Genomic DNA, 16,801 nt, shown 5'->3' on the forward strand with positions numbered 1-16,801 from the left:
CCAACGTTCGGGGAAGCCACAACTTTATACTGTATGAGAAGAGAGTGCTCATTTGACTAGTGGACTCTGGTACAGGTGTTGCCATGGAGAATGCACCAGTTAATGGTGACTGACAGTTAACTGTCAAGCATTGTTTGAAATTTAAGCCAGGCAACTTGACTCTGATTCATCAAGACATTGCTCTGAGGAATGAACCAGCGAATGGTTGTCACTTATTTTGTTTAGGTGAAACAGGCACAATGTGTGTACATGTTCTTTCTGTCTGCTGCAAAGAACAAGGCCCTGTGTATTAATAGGTAGCTTCCAGTGCGCACGCATGCACTACACTGCGAGCCTGACTGACCATCTTAAATTGATTGTCAGTGTAATTTTTAGCACAATGAGGATTATTTAGCGAATGTTGTCCAATCGTAGAATCACGTTCAAAGTTGAACACTGTTTAGAGTTTTTCAAGCATGGGTTGGTTGTGTACCTTGCCCATTGTGAACAGCAGCTGGGACATGCTGTTTGGTACGATCTGTCAGTCTTTGGGATGTACGGCCTACATACCTAGCATCAAACTGGCACTGAAATTCATATACCACATTACTCATTTATGTGATAGGCAGAACGTCTTTTTGGCTTGACAGCAACATCCTGTTAGTGGCAAATAATACTTGTGTTGCTACTGCATTGTAGCAATGTGAAACAGCTAGCTTCACCGGTTGCTCAAATTTTTGAGACACCTTTTTCAGCAATACTCAAGTTCTGGGCTAATAATTATATTTGAATTTATGTGGCATTGCAGCATTTGCAAATGTATTTATCTAAATTCTTAAAACAAAGATGGTTTAAACTTTTGAGACACTAGTTTCTGTATGCTTTTAAATAAGTGATCATTCCAGGGAGAAAGTTAACTGGGTATTGAATTTGACCATTTTTGTGAATTATTAGAGATATATATTAGATTGAAAATGTAATACATCCAAGTAAACAGTGTATGAAATCAAGCCTGTGGGTTTCCAGCATTTGCTTTTTTTTTTGTTTGTTTGATCTCCAGCATATGTAGTATTTTACATTTTTATTTGAATGCTACTGGTGATCAACTCAGTGAAGCCATTAAAGGACCAAGGACGTGAATATAGCTAAGCAAGGCAATGAAATAAAGGCAGAAATTGTTTGAGAAGATGCTGTACACTGGTTCAGAAACTTGTTTTTAGTTGGAGCAGCAAAGGGTTGGGGGTCACAATGAAAATTAGAAGAAAAAATTGAAGTGGGAAATCAAAGGAAGGTTTGTAGGAAGTTTGCATTAAGAACAGGGTTGCTCAGCAAAATGTTTACTAATCTGCCTTTGGCCTCACCAATGTATTCTTCGTACTTGAGCAGCGAATCCACAGTGCTAATTTGGAAGGACTGCACACAAATTGCTGACTTGCATGGAGTCAGTATTTGGGGTTGTGGACAATGGTGTGAGTTCATCTAGTCTACCTTCTCGCTGTCCTGGCAGTTTGAGCAATAATATGTTTCTTTAAGGGTGTTGGCCATTGTTACCTGGCCTCTTCAATTTTCCTTTGCTATTTGGTCGCTGCTTCAAGTTCCGTACCCGAGCTACTAACTCCACTCCCCTTCCTGGCAAAAGTTGAACTAGATCATTTGCATCCTTGATGTCATATTTGACCCTGAAATGAGCTTCTGACTGCATCTACTCCATCACCAAAATCACCAATTTGGACCTCTGTAACTTGGGGCCCTGTCACAGCTTACCCACTATTGAAGCCCTCATCCATGCTTTGTACACAGGCCTCCGATCTACGATTCTATACAAACTTGAGCTTATCCAAAACACTCTCGCTGTTTTCTAACTTGCACTGAGTTCTATTCGCTGTGTTCGCTGACCTACAATGACTTCTGGCTAAGCAGTCTTAATCTTAAAATTCTCATCCTGGTTTGCACATCCCTCCCTGGCCTCACCCCTCCCTGTCTCTAATCTTTTCCAGTCCTACAGTCCTAGATACCTGCAATCATCCAATTCTGGGCCTCCTGAGCATCCTCAATTTTAGTCATCTCATCATTGATGCCTTAGCTACCAACCCTAACCTTTGAAATTCTCTTCTTAAATTTCTGCGTCTCTCCACCTTTTTCCTCCTTTAATATGCTCTGTAAAACCCACCTCTTTGACCAAGCTTTTGTCCATCTTCTTAATATCTCCTTATGTGGCTCAGTGTCCAACTTTGCTTCATAAAACTCCTGTGAACAGCTTTACGATGTTCTATTACTTTGAAGGCATATTATATAATTGATATTTGTTTTACACCATCAAAGGAACTTTGTAAATACAAGTTATTGTGAACTATTCCAAAATTTGGTCACCCTCTTGGGAGTAAGACTTGTGTAAGCTAAAAAGGTATAAACCCAGGCATGACGCATGTGACCTCTTGTTATCCTCTGCTGTACCAAAGCAAACATCCTTGACCAATGTCTATATTCTGGGCTGTTTTAATTTGATTTCCTCCCTCAGAAGAGCCCCAATTTTGAGTTTATCTTTGTTTATTTCTGTAATCCCCTTTTACATTCTAGTAGCTCACCTTTTCTAAAATGCTGTGCAGTGGTAGGATAGCTTCCTTTTGATTCCCTTCACTCTATTCCTCTTTTTATGCAACCTAGCATCCCATTTGCCTTCTTGACAGTAACTAGATATGTCTTATTTTTCTAATTCAGAAACAAAGTGCTGTACGCAGCAGGTCAGGCAGCATTTGTGGAGAAAAAATGTTCTTGTGTGGACCTTTTCATTAGAACTTAACTCCTTGTTCTGATTTGTCTTTGACTTCTGGTCAAACAACATCTTAATTTTAAAATTCTCATCCTTGCTTTCAGATCCTCCATGGCCTCACCCCTCCTTGTCTCTGTAATCTCCTCCAGCCCCACAACCTTAAGATATCTGTGCCCCTCTAATTCTGGCCACTTGAGCTTTTCTGCTTTTAATCACTACATCATTGGTTGTGCCTTCAGTTGCCTGGGTGCTAAGCTCTGAAATACCCTCTCTATGCTTCTCTACCTCACTCTCCTCCTTTATGGCACTCCTTAAAACCTACCTCTTTGGACAAATGTTTAGTCATCTAACCTAATATCTCCATAGGCTGTTGTAGCGATGTTATATTTTGTTTTATAATGCTCCTGTGAAGTGCCTTGGAACATAATATTACATTAAAAGGCATTATGAGTATAAGTCGTTATCAGGATTTTCCCATGAATCTTAAAATTCTCTGCCATTTTCTATCTCCAAGTCTATAACCTATTACCATTTCATTGATCATATTAGCTTTTCCTGCTATTTTGGTGTCCATTGCAAGCTTGCAGTGAGATATACCCTCTTCCAGATCAATTATGAATCCTGTGGGACTCCGCCCCTTAGAAAAAATGCAGTTGCTAGTTGGTGGAAATCACATGACGATATTTTGTCCACAGTGAGTTTTAAAGTAGTTTTACTTTAATATATAATTATTTTCATTAGAATTTTGATTAGACTAATAAATCATCTGGATCATAGTTGTGAGGCACTTTAAGAACTGAATAAATACCTGGGAATGGAATGCTTATATGGAGGTGTTTTAAATAGAAATAATCAGTACTTGGTGAACATCATGACTTCTGTGCTACATGCATTGTGGAAATCTCACCTATGCAATGTGACAGGTAGGGGGCCCAATGAAGGAGGCGCAGTGATAGATATATACTATATATGGACGTTTGTTCAAATTTCTGCAGACCAGAGAAAGAGAGCTCTTGAATTCCTTTCCTTTGGGTGACCGAATATGTAGGTTTGAACCACTGATGACTAAATTTTATTTAATTTATGCAAAGAATATTTGTCTATTTGATACTTTATGCTTTGATAAATATGCTATTTATGATAGATGTAAAAAAAAGAGTCCAGGTATTTTGTTTCATTGTTCATTTGATGGATTATCAGAGCGTTATCATCTTGTTTATTTTGACTAAATGATGGCCCAGATTTTCTGGTAGTAATGACTGAGAAACTGTCAGCATTTGCCATCTGCAATTCTCTGAAACTGACAGCAACATCTGCAATCCACGCGTGCAGTTAAAAGTGGAAATACAAAAGTTGCTGTGAGCGATTCTTCAAAAGGGTGCACTGTTAAGGTTCGCCAAGACTGCAATCCGTTCAAATCACTGAACTGACAAAACTGGCTCTTTTATACAGCTCTTAAAGGTACACTTGTTGAATGAGGTGAGACTGGATTTCTGCTTGGGTACCAAGTTCATTATTACTGCTAAAGAACCTTGCTGGCCCTGAAGAAGTAATTTTACGTTGTTGAAGCTGAAATTTTGACATGTTAAGAAATTCCAAATTTTAGAATATCATAAATTTTTTTTAAAATTATTTTCTACTTTAGTTGCATGTGAATAGCCCAATCATTCATTTTTGAAACATTGTAAAATAAAACTTAAAAGTTGATAGAGATTCAGTGGCTTTTACTTCCTGGTTTGCTGTCTGCAATTCTTCCATGTAATTAGCTGCTTACACTGCTTAATGACACCATGATATTGCTGAATGTCTGGAGATCACCTTGAATTAGTGCCATATTCAGAGTGACGCCAAGAAAGGGGAAGTCTGTGTCAGTTTTTTACTTATTCGTTCATGTGATGTGGGTGTCACTGGCTAGGGCAGCATTCATTGTCCACCCCTAATTGCCCTTGAGAAGGTAGTGGTGAGCTGGCTTCTTGAACAACATTTCATGTATTGTGGGAACACCCAGTGCTATTAGGAAGGGAGTTCCAGGATTTTGACCCAACAACACTAAAGGAACATTGATATAGTTCCAAGTCAGGACAATGTGTGGCTTGGAGAGGAATTTGCAGGTGGTGGCATTCCCATGCATCTGCTGCCCTTGTCCTCCTAGGTGGTAGAGGAAGCGGATTTGAAAGGTGCTGTCAAAGGAGCCTTGATGAATTGCTGCACTGCATCTTGTAGATGGTGCACACTGCTGTCACTGTGTGTCGGCGGTGGAGTAAATGTCTGAGGTGGTGGATGGGGTACCAATCGAGCAGGCTGCTTTGTCCTGGATGGTATTGAGCTTCTCGTGTTGATGGAGCTGCACTGATCCAGGCAAGTGGAGAGTACTTCTTCAGACTCCTGACTTATGCTTTGTAGATGCTGGATAGGCTTTGGGGAGTCAGGAGGTTGAGTTACCCACCCACAGGATTGCCAGCCTCAGACCTGCTCTTGCAGCCACAGTATTTATATGGCTAGTCCAGTTCAGTTTCTGGTCAATTGTAACCCACAGGATGTTGCTAATGGGGGATTCAGCGATGGTAATGCCATTGAGTGTCAAGGGGCGATGGTTACATTCTCTCTTGTTGGAGATGGTCATTGCCCGGCACTTGTGTGACATGAATGTTACTTGCCACTTATCAGTCCAAGTCTGAATATTGTCCAAGTCTTGCTGCGTATGGACACGAGCTGCTTCAGAGGAGTTGCAAATGGGGCTGTACATTGTGCAGCCATTAGCGAACATCCCCACTTCTGACCTTATGATGGAGGGAAGGTCATTGATAAAGTCGTTGAAGATGGTTGGGCCTGAGGAACCCCTGCAGCGATGAGATCAGGTGCCAAGTGGCCCTGGTGGAACTGAAACTGCGCATCAGAGAGCACGTTATTGCTGTGCAAGATCCACTTGATAGCACTTCCGAATACACCTTCCCATCACTTTGCTGATAATTGAGAGTAGACTGATGGAGCAATAAATGACAGCATGAGATGTATCATGCTTTCTGTGGACAGGAGGTACCTGGGCAATTTTCCACATTGCTCGGTAGATGCTAGTGTTATAACTACTGGAACAACTTGTGGGGTGCAGCTCATGCTGGAGCACAAGTCTTAAGAACTATTGCCAGAATGTTGTCAGAGCCGATAGCCTTTGCAATATCCAGTGCCTTCAGTCGTTTCTTGATATCACATGGAGTGAATTGAATTGGCTGAAGACTGGCATCTGTGATGCTGGGAGCTTCAGGAGGAGACCAAGGTGGATCATCCATTCAGTTGAAGATTGCTGCAAATGCTTCAGCCTTGTCTTTTGCACTTATCTGTTGGGCTCCCCCATCATTGAGGATGGGGATATGTGTGGAGTATCCTCCTCCTCCTCCTCGTGGTTTAATTGTCCTCCACCATTCAAGGCTGGACATGGCAGGACTGCAGAGCTTAGATTGATCCATTGGTTGTGGAATCGCTTAGCTCTGTCTAGCACGTGCAATTACTGCTGTTTGGCATGTGTTGTAGCTTCACCAGCTTGATACTTCATTTTTTGGTATGCAGGAGCATGGCATGGTGGTTCAGGGCTGATTCCTGCAGCTTGATAGTAATGGGGGTAGAATGGAGGATATGCTGGGCCAAGAGGTTACAGATTGCGATTGAATACAATTCTGCTGATAACTGTGTCTCATGGAGGCCCAGTTTTGAGTTGCTAAATCTGTTCGAAATCTATCCCATCTTGCATGGTGGTAGTGCCACATAACACCATGGAGAGTATCCCCAATGTGATTTCAGGACTTCGTCTCCAGAAGAACTATGCTATGGTCACTCCTACTAATACTGTCATGGACAGGTGCATCTGCGGCAGGTAGATTGGTGAGGATGAGGTCGTTTTTTTTCCCCATTTGTTGGTTCCATCATTACCTGCTGAAGACCCAGCCTAGCAGCCATGTCCTTTTCTGATGGAGCTGGCTGAGTCCTAGTGGTACCGAGCCATTCTTAGTGATGGGCATTGAAGTCCCCCAACCAGATTGCATTCTGTGCTTCTTCCAGTTGGTGTTCAGCATGGAGAAGTACTGAATCATTAGCTGAGGTGGGGGTGATAGGTGATAATCAGCAGGAGGACCCCCAGGCAACTCCCTCCTGACTGTATACCACTGCTGCCGCTGCCACCAGTGAGACAGGACATACCCAGGGATGGTGATGGTGGTCTGGGACATTTATCTGTAAAGTATGATTCAGTGAGTATGACTGTCAGGCTGTTGCCTGACTGGTCTGTGTATATCTCTCCCAAATTTGGCTCAAGCCCCCAGATGTTAGTAAAGAGGACTTTGCAGGGTTGAAGGGCTGTGTTTGCCATCGTCATTTCCAGTGCCTAGGCTGTTGCTGGGTGGTCCATCCAGTTTCATTCCTTTTAGACTTTGTAACGGTTTGATACAACTGAGTAGCTTGCTAGGCCATTTCAGAGGGCATTTAACAGTCCACCACATTGCTCTGGGTCTGGAGTCACATATCGGCCAGACCAGGTAAGGATATACAAACATACGAATTAGGAGCAGGGGTAAGCCACTCGGCCCTTCGAGCCTGCTCCGCCATTCAATAAGATCATGGCTTATCTGATTTTAGCCTCAACACACATTCCTGCCTTGCCCCTTGTAACTTTTTAGCCCTTGCTTGTCAAGAATCTATCTACCTCTGCCTTAAAAATATTCAAAGATTCTGCCTCTACTGCCTATTGAGGAAGAGTTCCAAAGACTCATGACGCTGAGAGAAAAGATTTCTTCTTATCTCTGTCTTAAATGGGTAGATTTCCGTCCCTAAGAGACATTTATGACACTGGTTATGTGGTCACCGTTACTGAGACTAGTTTTTTTAATTCCAGATTTTATTAATTGAATTTAAATTCCAGCTGCTGTGGTTGGATTTGAACCTGTGTCCACAGAGCATTAGCATAAGGTCCTGGATTACTATTCTAGTGACATTTACCACTATGCCACTGCCTCCCCCTGAGGTATTGAGATATTTGTGGGCAGCTGTCTTCAAGTTCATTGGCGAGCAGCATTGTTTCACCTCTAACCGCAAAATCCAGCCCAGTGTGTGACTTTGCTTCTTCATCTGAAGGTACAATGGACTGTTTTTCTGCAAAATTCGCAATGAAATAGACCTTGGACCCGAATTCCAATTTGAGTTGCACGTTTTTTTAATGCAAGTTACCTCTACGCTCCTTCAGGTTTAAGCGATTATGGAGAGAATCTTCTATTATCTCAGCCAAGTGAGAACCAAAAACAATCCAGTTCTCCCCTGAATCCCTGAATCTCCAAATAAACTTTTTGACAGAGCATAGTAGATATCAGTGGAGGTTGTGAATCTGGCTGATTTTTTTTTTCTTCTTCCTTTCACAACCCTCATATCCCTTTTCCCACTTTTCCTGTACCAAGGATAGATGTTGTAACAGCTTGATGAACTAAGCAAACTCCATACAAGCTGGCAATCAAGTGTGAAACCTTCTAGGTCCATATGATTCCACTGTATATTATGCATTTATCCACCAGGATACCCCAATTGCAATTAATATAAAAATCAAATATACACAAAGTAGAAATTTTTTTATTGATTCACGGAATGTTGGCGTTGTTGGCTAGGCCAGCATTTATTGCCTGCCCCAAATTGCCCTTGAGAAGGCGGTGGTGAGCTGCCTCCTTGAACTGCTTGCAGTTTATGTGGTGAAGGTACACCCACAGTGCTGTTCGGGAGGGAGTTCCAGGATTTCGGCCCAGCAAAATTGTAGTGGTTGTGGGTTTGGCAGGCGCTGTCTAAGGAACCTTGGTAAATTCTTGCAGTGCATCTTGTAGATGGTACACACTGCTGCTACTGTGTGTTGGTGGTGGAGAGGGTGAATGTTTGCGGATGTGGCGCCAATCAAGCAGGCTGCTTTTTCCTGGATGGTGTCAAGCTTCGTGAGTGTTGTAGGAGCTGAACTCATCCAGGCAAGTGGGGAGTATTCCATCAGTTTTGACTTTGCCTTGTAGATGGTGGACAGGCTTTGGGGAGTCAGGAAGTGAGTTACTCGTCGCATGATTCCTAGCCCCTGACCAGCTCTTGTAGCTACAGTATTTAGGCTAGTCCAGTTCAGTTTCTGGCCAATGGTAACCCCCAGGATGTTGATACTGGTGGATTCAGTGATGGTAATGCCATTGAATGTCAAGGGGCAATAGTTAGATTCTCTCTTGTTGAAGATGGCCATTGCCTGGCACTTGTGCAGCGTGAATGCTACTTGCCACTTGTCAACCCAAACCTGGACATTGCCCAGGTCTTGCTGCATTTGGACATGGACTGCTTCAGTATCTGAGGAGTCGCGAATGGTGCTGAACATTGTGCGAACATCCCCATTTCTAACCTTATGATAGAAGGAAGGTCATTGATGAAGCAACTGAAGATGGTTGGGCCGAGTCCTGGAGCTGAGATGAATGACCTCCCAACAACCACAACCATCTTCCTTTGTGCTAGGTATGACTCCAACCAGCGGAGAGTTTTCCCCCTGATTCCCATTGACTCTAGTTTTGCTAGGGCTCCTTGATGCCACACGTTATCAAGTGCAGCCTTGATGTCAAGGGCAGTCACTCTCACCTCACCTCGGGAGTTCAGTTCTTTTGTCCATTTTTGAACCAAGGCCGTAATGAGGTCAGGAGCTGAGTGGGCCTGGCAGAACCCAAACTGGGTGTCACTGAGCAGGTTATTGCTAAGCAAGTGCCGCTTGATAGCACTGTTGATGACTCCTTCCATCACTACTGACGATCGAGAGTAGACTGACGGGGCGGTAATTGGCTGGGTTGGATTTGCCCTGCTTTGTGTACAGGACATACCTGGCTAATTTTTCACGTAGCTATGGATGCTAGTGTTGTAGCTGTATTGGAACAGCTTGACTAGGGGCGCAGCAAGTTCTGGAGCACAAGTCTTTGGTACTATTGCTGGAATATTGTCAGGGCCCATAGCCTTTGCAGTATCCAGTGCCTTCAGCCGCTTCTTGATATCACGTGGAATGAATCGATTTGGCTGAAGACTGGCATCTGTGATGCTGGAGACCTCCGGAGGAGGCCGAGATGGATCATCCACTCAGCATTTGTGGCTGAAGATAGTAGCAAATGCTTCAGCCTTATCTTTTGCACTGATGTGCTGGGCTCCTCCACCATTGAGGATGGGGATATTTGTTGGGCCTCCTCCTCGAGTGAGTTGTTTAATTGTCCACCACCATTCACGAATGGATGTGGCAGGACTGCAGAGGTTAGATCAGGTCCGTTGGTTGTAGGATCTTTTAACTCTGTCTATCACTTGCTGCTTCCACTGTTTGGCATGCAAGTAGTCCTGTGTTATAGCTTCACCATGTTGACACCCCATTTTTAGGTATGCCTGGTGCTGCTCCTGGCATGCCCTCCTGCACTCTTCATTGAACCAGGGTTGATTACCTGGCCTGAAGATAATGTTAGATTGGGGGATATGCTGGGCCATGAGATTACAGATTGTGTTCGAGTACAATTCTGCTGCTGCTGATGGCCCATAGTGCCACATGGATGTCCAGTCTTGAGTTGCTAGATCTGTTTGAAATCTATCCCATTTAGCATGGTGGTATTGCCACAAAACATGATGAACGTATCCACAATGACCGTGCGGTGGTCACTCCTATCGATGGACCAATGCCTCTGCAGCAGGCAGGTTGGTGAGGATGAGGTCAAGTATGTTTTTCCCTCTTTGGTTCCCTCCCCACCTGCCTTAGCTGCTAGACTGGGTCTATGTCCTCTAGGCCTCAGCCACCACGATCAGCAGTGGTGCGACCGAGCCATTCTTGGACATTGGAGTCCCCCACCCAGAGTACGTTTTGCACCCTTGCCAACCTCAGTGCTTCCTCCAAGTGGTGTTCAAAATATTTCCTTGCAGATGTCTCTACCTTTTTCTGCTTTATTTTTAGAAATGCTTGTTCACACATTACCCTTTGCTATTCCACCACTCCCTTCTAAAAAGAGTAAAGATTGTTGTAACAAAACTAATGTATGGAATATTTAAAAATTATTTCTGAAGAGAAATTTGTCGTTCTGCCTTTGTGTTTGCGCTGTGTAGTAATTACTTGCAATCCACAGAAACCCAAAGTTGCTTGTGGCAGAGAAGACCTTGCGCCTCATCCATCGTCATGCCAAACAGAGTGAAAACAACAACTTCTTCTGTTTTCTGCTTGGGTCATTTGTAGTGGATGATGGTAAGCCCCATATGACCATTTTTTAAACAGGAAAATTGCACTGTCTTTTAGATGGTTGTTGTAGTTTTAAAGTCTCCAATGGCACTCCTGCTCAAAGTATTGTTTATTGAAACAATACTATAAAGTTTCAGTATTCTTGTTTTAACTTGAAATATTGAACATTTTAATATGTCCTACAAACACTAAATCTTCACTTGCCCACTTTCTGTCAATGTTTTAATGTTATAAATTCCTATGCAAAAAGAAAGATTTGTATAACAACTTTCATGATCAATAGTTGTACCAAAGTGCTTTAAAGCCAATTATGTACTTTTGAAGTGTAGTCACTGTTATAATGTAGTAAATGCAGTTCCATTTTGTGTATGACATGCCCCCACAAACTGCATATGGATGATGACCAGATAACCTGTTTTTTGTGGTGTTGATTGAGGGATAAATATTGGCCAGCAAACTGAGAATAACTCCCTTACTTTTCCTCAAAATCATGCCATGGAACCTTTTACATCCACCTAAGGGGACAGATTGGACCTCGATTTAACATCTCATCAGAAAGACAACATATCCAATGGAGCAGCACTCGTTTAGTACTGCACCGGATTGTCAACCTTGATATTTGCGTTCGCACCCTGAAGCAGGGCTTGAACCTGCTGACACAGAAGGGAGAGTGTTACCAACTTAGTCACGGCTGACACATTTTTATGTGCAAACTGTCCATGTAAAACTTGTCAGAATATTTGCATTCCCCAGTGCTGGTGCTGCCATTGGCAGTAGCGTGCAGTTACAGTATGCTAAGTTAATATATGCAGTTTCCAGTTTGGATTATGGCCATAATGTCACATTCCAATGTAAGATAGATTATACAGCTTTAAATGGAGAGTGAATTATGTCTGGATGCCCTGGCCCAATCATCCTCTACCCTCTAAGATCGCTTCACCTGAAAACTACATTTAGACTTGGCTCTTTAAGTGTAACCCCATGGGGATGGAGGAGGAAAAGAACTAGTCATTTTTAAAATACTTAGATATCTTGTTCATTTCCTGTCCACAAACCTCTTTTCCAGTGACATAATTCTTAACTTAGCTATCTAGCAATTAAAATGGAAACAGTCATTTATAATGTGAAATCCTAACACAAGACGTCAGTTTTTCACTCAGTTTGATAAACCAATTGATTCAATATTTTTTAAAATATTTTTGGCTAACATATGTTTAGGAAACTGAAATTCTTCCATGCCCAAAATAAGAAATTTAAGCAAAAAAAAGATTAAATTAACCCTTTGAATTGTGTTTTGTATCTTTTTAAAATATTAGTTTTTAATTTCAAGGCCTCAGCCCACCTTAAAATCCTATGATTTGGATAGTTTTATCTCCCCTTTTGGGCAGAGCTTACAACCACATCTGTTTTCTGAACTTGTGGTTGTAGAATTTCCCAACATGCAGTAAATATGAATTGAAATAGGAGGCTTGTCTTCTCAGCCTGTGAGAATTTGAGAGTTTCTCTGCCTGTAAACATATTGGGGATTTGATTTCTTGAATGTATTTCAAACAGGTTTCTGGTACAAAAATAGAAATTGGCCATATGTTTGAAAGGAGAAATTTATGGAAAATTATGCAGAAAGAGTGGGACAAATTGGATAGCTCTTTCAAAGAGCCAACACAATGAGCCGAATGGCCTCCTGTGCCACATGATTCTAACTCCTCACTTGGACAAAGCCTGCAGTTATCAGCAACTTTACTTTTTGCCCAATTTCAAAAGATAAAATAATTAAGGTATTTCTATTTCAGCAAAGGCTAAAAGATAAGTTCAAATAATTTTTTCTCATGAACCATTTTTAGGACTCTTCAGGCAATTTTTCTTTTTTTAACAAAAAAAACTCTTATTTTTAGGTATGCCTTGTATAATAGAAAACCGGCGAGCTCACTAATAGGATCTATTTTAGAAGAAGCAAGTGCGCTAAAGACACAGGTTGTGGCTGATTAGGAGGAAAACAAACAAGGGGTGCCTGATGGTACAAAAGGAATTGTATGTGGGTTGGGGTGGATCAATATTTTCAGGACTGCAGTCGGAGTTGAGACCTAATGATCAAAAGGGCCCTGCTAGTTCAAGCAGTATTCTTCAGCCCCTGTCTCTTCTAAGGCTGCTAGACACTGTTCCTCTGCAATACTACCCTATCCTAGCAAAACCTGGCTTCATCAGAATATTTGAGCTGGACTCCTGCATTTCCTCAAAACTTAGTTTCTTCAGTCCCTCCATTCCCTGCCACAGTTCTGCAACCTACAGCTCTGGAGCTGCATGCGGCTCTTTAACGTTTTAACTTGAGGTTCCCAACCTTTTTCCAGTTGGATCTCAAATATGAAAACAGTTTTTTTTTTAAACTGTCAAGAAGATTAAAATATGTGTTTTTATTGTGGGGGTAAAGGCTAATATTATGCTTCAGTTTACAATTTCAAATGATTATCTTAACAAAAAACATCATTGTGCTCTAAATAAACTCATGGCTACACCATGGTTATAGATAATGCATTTGATTCAAGGAACAGGTCTTATGGTTGCAACCATTAGTGTTTCTAATATAATTGAGATGATAAATTATTCTAAATGTGCTGTTAAAAGTTATCTTTATCAATACAATTATTAGCTGAAAAACATTATCTTAATTCTGCACATCTGAATTTTGTTTTACTGACTATACAGACAAAATTATAACCAAAAAATGCCTTAAACTAACTCAGTTTAATTTCAACTTTTTTCCTATTTATACATAAATTCAGTACACTATGATATTGCTTTCTATCAGAGACACTTGGCAATTTGCTTAATGTTTTGTTCAGAAATTCTGAATTTTTGTCTGGCAGCTGAGCAAATATTAAGGGAAAAAAAGAGGGGAAAAAATTATGTTGGCCCCTACCTTTCTGCATTGACTCCCAGACTTTAAGGCCGCCTTGTGCTCAATCCAGGAACACCGTGTGTTCTCACATCCAGTGACCTCTCTCCCTGATGATCCCAATCTCTTAATGATCCATGATCCTTGAGGCTGTTACAGTATTCCCAGAACAATAGGACCTTAAGACCCTGGGAACATTTCATACTACTGCAATCCAATGATTGCCCCCAAATGCTGGTAAACCAGTGGCTGTAGCTATTTTGCACCAGAGGTAATAGTGCGGAGCAGGAAGAGAAGCTATTGTAAGTGATTATCTGGCTACGATTAGATAAATAAGAATGCAACAACGTGAGTGCAGTCCCACCCAGCTAAACAACAGTTTCTTGGGGAACCGAATGGTTTACTTCTGCTCTGATTTCTTATGTTGTCCATGAGATTCACCTCCTATTCCCTCAATTCTATTCCCATTAAGCTATTGGTCACCCAACTCCCCTCCCTTAGCTCATATTTTAAACAGTTTCCTCTCTTCAGATATCGTCCCTCTTTCCTTTTTAAATCTGCTGTCACCCCGCTCCAAAAAAAAATTTTGACCCATGCTTGTAAACTCCCACCCATCTCCAACCTCCCTTTCTTTTTCCATCTTTCTCTGAACACCATAGTTGAATCCCTTCAATCTGGTGCCCATCCTTACCACAGTACCGGAGCAGCTCTAATCAAAGTCACAAATGACATCCTTTGTGACTGTGACAAAGATAAATTCTTCCTCCTTGTTCTTCTATCTGTCTGCAACCTTTCACATGGTTGACCACACCATCCTCCACCAACACCTCCCCACTGTTGTTTAGCTGGATGCACTCGCGTGGTTCCATTCTTATCTAACTAATCGTAGCCAGAGAATCACTTGCAATAGCTTCTCTTCCTGCTCTGCACCGTTACTGTGGTGTCCCTTAAGGACCTACTTTTGGCCTCCTCCTATTTCTGATCTAAATGCAACCCTTCATCAACATCGTTTGTTTCTACGTGTACACTTATGATACAAAAACAAAAATACCTGGAAAAACTCAGCAGTTCTGACAGCATCTGCGGAGAGGAATACAGTTAACATTTCGAGTCCGTATGACTCTTCATCAGAACTGACGGAATATCGAAATGAGGTGAAATATAAGCTGGTAGAGGGTGGTGGAACAGGTAAAGCTGGATAGAGGGCCAGTGATAGGTGAAGACAAAGAAGAGATTGCCAAAGATGTCATAGACAAAAGGACAAAGGGGTGTTGATGGTGGTGACATTATCTAAGGAATGTGCTAATGGGGTCATTAAGGGAAGCAAGCAGTACAAGTTAGTGGCAGATGGCCCTCGTGGTGGTGGGGTGGGGGGAAGGGATTGGAATGGGCTAAAAGGTGGAGATAAAACAATAGATCAAAATAAATTTTAAAATAGGTGGGAAAAGAAAAATATATATTTTTTAAAGTTATAAATTATTGGAAAAAGGGGGTGGGGATGGAGGAGAGAGTTCATGATCTGAAATTGTTGAACTCAATATTAAGTCCGGAAGGCTGCAAAGTGCCCAGTCAGAAGATGAGGTGCTGTTCCTCAAGTTTGCATTGAGCCTCACTGGAACATTGTAGCAGGCCAAGGACGAACATGTGGGCATGAGAGCAGGGTGGTGTATTGAAATGGCAAGCAACAGGGAGGTCTGGGTCATGGTTGCAGACAGACTGAAGCTGTTTCACAAAGCGGTCACCCAGTCTGCGTTTGGTCTCTCCAATGTAGAGGAGACTGCATTGGGAGCAGCGAATGCAGTAGACTAAATTGAGGGAAGTGCAAGTGAAATGCTGCTTCACTTGAAAGGAGTGTTTGGGCCATTGGACGGTGAGGAGGGCCATTGGACTGTGAGGAGGGGGAAGTAAAGGGGCAGGTGTTGCACCTTATGTGGTTGCATAGGAAGGTGCCGTGGGAGGGGGTGATGGAGAAGTGGACCAGGGTGTCCCGGAGAGAACGATCCCTGCGGAAAGCCGCTGGGGGGTAGGGGGTGCATCATGCTGGAGTTGGCGGAAATGGCGGAGGACGATCCTTTGAACACGGAGGCTGGTGGGGTGATAAGTGAGGACAAGGGGGACCCTATCATGGTTCTGGGAGGGAGAGGAAGGTGTGAGGACAGATGCACGGGAGATGGGCCGGACACTTAACGATACCCAGCTATACCTCACAACCACCACTTTCAACTCCTGTACTGTTGCTAAATTATCAGACTGCTTAGCTGGCATCCAGTACTTTGTGAACAGTAATTCCCTGCAATTAAATGTTGGGAAGTTTGAAGCCATTGTTTTTGGTACCCACTCCAAACTTCATTCCCTAGCTACAGACTCTATTCCTCTCCCTGGCAAGAGCCTAAAATTAAGCCCTGTGTGTCATATTTGGTCCCAAAATGAGCTTCTGACCTCCTTCGTGCCATCACTAAGACCGCTTATTCCTATTCCATCCGCGTAACATCGTACAGCGTCTCAGCTCATCTGCTGTTGAAACTCACATTATGCTTTTTTTAACCTCGAGATTTGAATATTCCAACACATTCCTGGTTGATCTCCCATATTCTATCCTCCTTAAAACACTGGTAATTCAAAACTGTTGCCCATAACTTAACTCGCAACAAGTCCTGTTCCGTTATCAACCTTGTGCTCGCCGACCTATACTGGCCTCACTTGTTTCCTTTTAAGATGCTCCTTTAAAACACTACCCCTTTGATCAAGCTTTTGACTTCATATCTTTTGTGGTTTGGTATCATGTTTTGTCATATAATGCCCCTTTTGAAGCACCTTGGGACATTTCATTATGTTAAAGGTGCTATAGAAATATGTTGTTTTTAATGTTTTTAATTCTTGGTGCAAATTTCCATTGGTTTTATTTGAATAAAATGTGTAG

General features: G+C 42.3%; 1 protein-coding gene and 1 long non-coding RNA gene across 2 annotated transcripts in view; one reads left to right on the forward strand and one right to left on the reverse strand.

The window, feature by feature from the left end:
- LOC144692388 (uncharacterized) overlaps positions 1-16,801 on the reverse strand; it is a 274,513-nt gene that overhangs the window by 70,708 nt on the left and 187,004 nt on the right. The gene's annotated exons all lie outside the window — the stretch shown is intronic.
- Positions 1-16,801, forward strand: part of stil (STIL centriolar assembly protein) — a 69,380-nt gene that overhangs the window by 11,638 nt on the left and 40,941 nt on the right. The window contains exon 3 of the mRNA XM_078561167.1: positions 10,882-10,997. Within this exon, the coding sequence (XP_078417293.1) occupies positions 10,882-10,997 (116 nt within the window). The remainder of the gene's footprint in view (positions 1-10,881; positions 10,998-16,801) is intronic.

This window comes from Cetorhinus maximus, chromosome 17, assembly GCF_964194155.1.
Source record: "Cetorhinus maximus chromosome 17, sCetMax3.hap1.1, whole genome shotgun sequence".
NCBI lineage: Eukaryota > Metazoa > Chordata > Chondrichthyes > Lamniformes > Cetorhinidae > Cetorhinus > Cetorhinus maximus.